Consider the following 1,355-nt stretch of genomic DNA (forward strand, 5'->3'; position numbering starts at 1 on the left):
TAACCGTGAGACAACGTAAACTTCAAACCTTTTCGCTTATGTAAATATCCTGCAATTGTAAATATTTTATATGGAACAAAGTTGTTTACCGGTTAATGCCTATACAAATATTTACTATTTCTGTATACATATATCCGGTCTGCTATTTGTTTTTATATTAACGTGCCGACGTTCTATGAAACAAAATTAAGAAACAATATTTGTTAAACATTCAGCAATAAGAGTTGTTTATTTGTACTTCGATTAAAATTTTTTTATAAAAGTGGCTACCAAACTGGTGCTAAGTCAGCATTCGTAAAAACATAAACCAAGTGCAAACATGAAAGTATTTACGGCACTAATTCTTATTGCTTTCGCATTGGTCCTCGTGCAAGGTAAGTTTCCTTAATTTAGATAGAGTACTAAATCTTAAACAAAAAATTCCAATAGCACGACCACAAGGACCCCCACAGGGACCTGGATGTCCTCCACCACCTCCACCGGACGGCGAGGGTGCTTCTCCTACACCAGGCGGTGAAGATGCTTCATCTCCTCCACCACCTCCACCGGGCGGCGAAGGTGCTCCTCCTCCACCTCCGCCACCAGCTGGTGAAAACGGTTTACCTCCACCACCACCAGATAATTCAACCACTGAATCTTCTGTTTCTTCTTCAAGTGTATCTTCCTCAATAGAATAAAAAACTATTCTCATGTCATGTACTTAATATATTTGCATATTTCTTGAGGTTATAAAAAATCAGGATAGGATCGGCCAAACATTAATATATGTGTAAGCGCCAATCTATTATTATACATAAAAAAGCATTCAATAAAAATTGACTACTTAACTTGAATCGCGTTTTTTTAAATAATTGGTAACAGTGTATCACTTAAATTCTGATTCACATTTGTTTCCTGTTTCCATTAGGGATGGAAAATTGAATTACAAAATTGTACCTACTTTACGGAGAACTTTACTTAAAAGCAGACCGATGTACCTAAAAAATAAATATGTATTTGTATATAAAGAAAAATTGGAGGATAACAATTCCCATCGATACCATATAAACTTCTTTACTCACATTAAACAAATTTTTGCTATCAAAAGATTCTCTTCGAGCAGCACGAGACAAAACTTTGTTGTAGAAAATGCGAATTATTTTCCTTCCAGTTCTTCGATCTGACGTTTTAAAAAGACATATTTTCCGTTTATCTGGCGAAATCAACTACAGTTGCGTTACATTGACCACCCTTCTGTATCATTTGTATGCCCCTTCACAAAGGAGGGAATCTAGTAGACCAGTTGCCCGCAACAGAAAATCCATTGAAATGTTAATAAAAATAAGAACTGATTTCCTGGGAAGTTATTTGACTAC

General features: G+C 35.6%; 1 protein-coding gene across 1 annotated transcript; it reads left to right on the forward strand.

Moving 5' to 3' along the window:
• Positions 1-319: 319 nt before the first annotated feature.
• Positions 320-677, forward strand: LOC108354052 (proline-rich antigen homolog). Its single transcript, XM_017605247.1, has 2 exons — positions 320-374; positions 430-677. The coding sequence occupies exons 1-2, from the start codon at positions 320-322 to the stop codon at positions 675-677; spliced, it is 303 nt and encodes a 100-aa protein (XP_017460736.1).
• Positions 678-1,355: the final 678 nt, after the last annotated feature.

Source organism: Rhagoletis zephyria, unplaced genomic scaffold, assembly GCF_001687245.7.
Source record: "Rhagoletis zephyria isolate East Lansing unplaced genomic scaffold, Rhagoletis_zephyria_1.1 Rzeph_scaffold_33062, whole genome shotgun sequence".
NCBI classification, from domain to species: Eukaryota; Metazoa; Arthropoda; class Insecta; order Diptera; family Tephritidae; genus Rhagoletis; species Rhagoletis zephyria.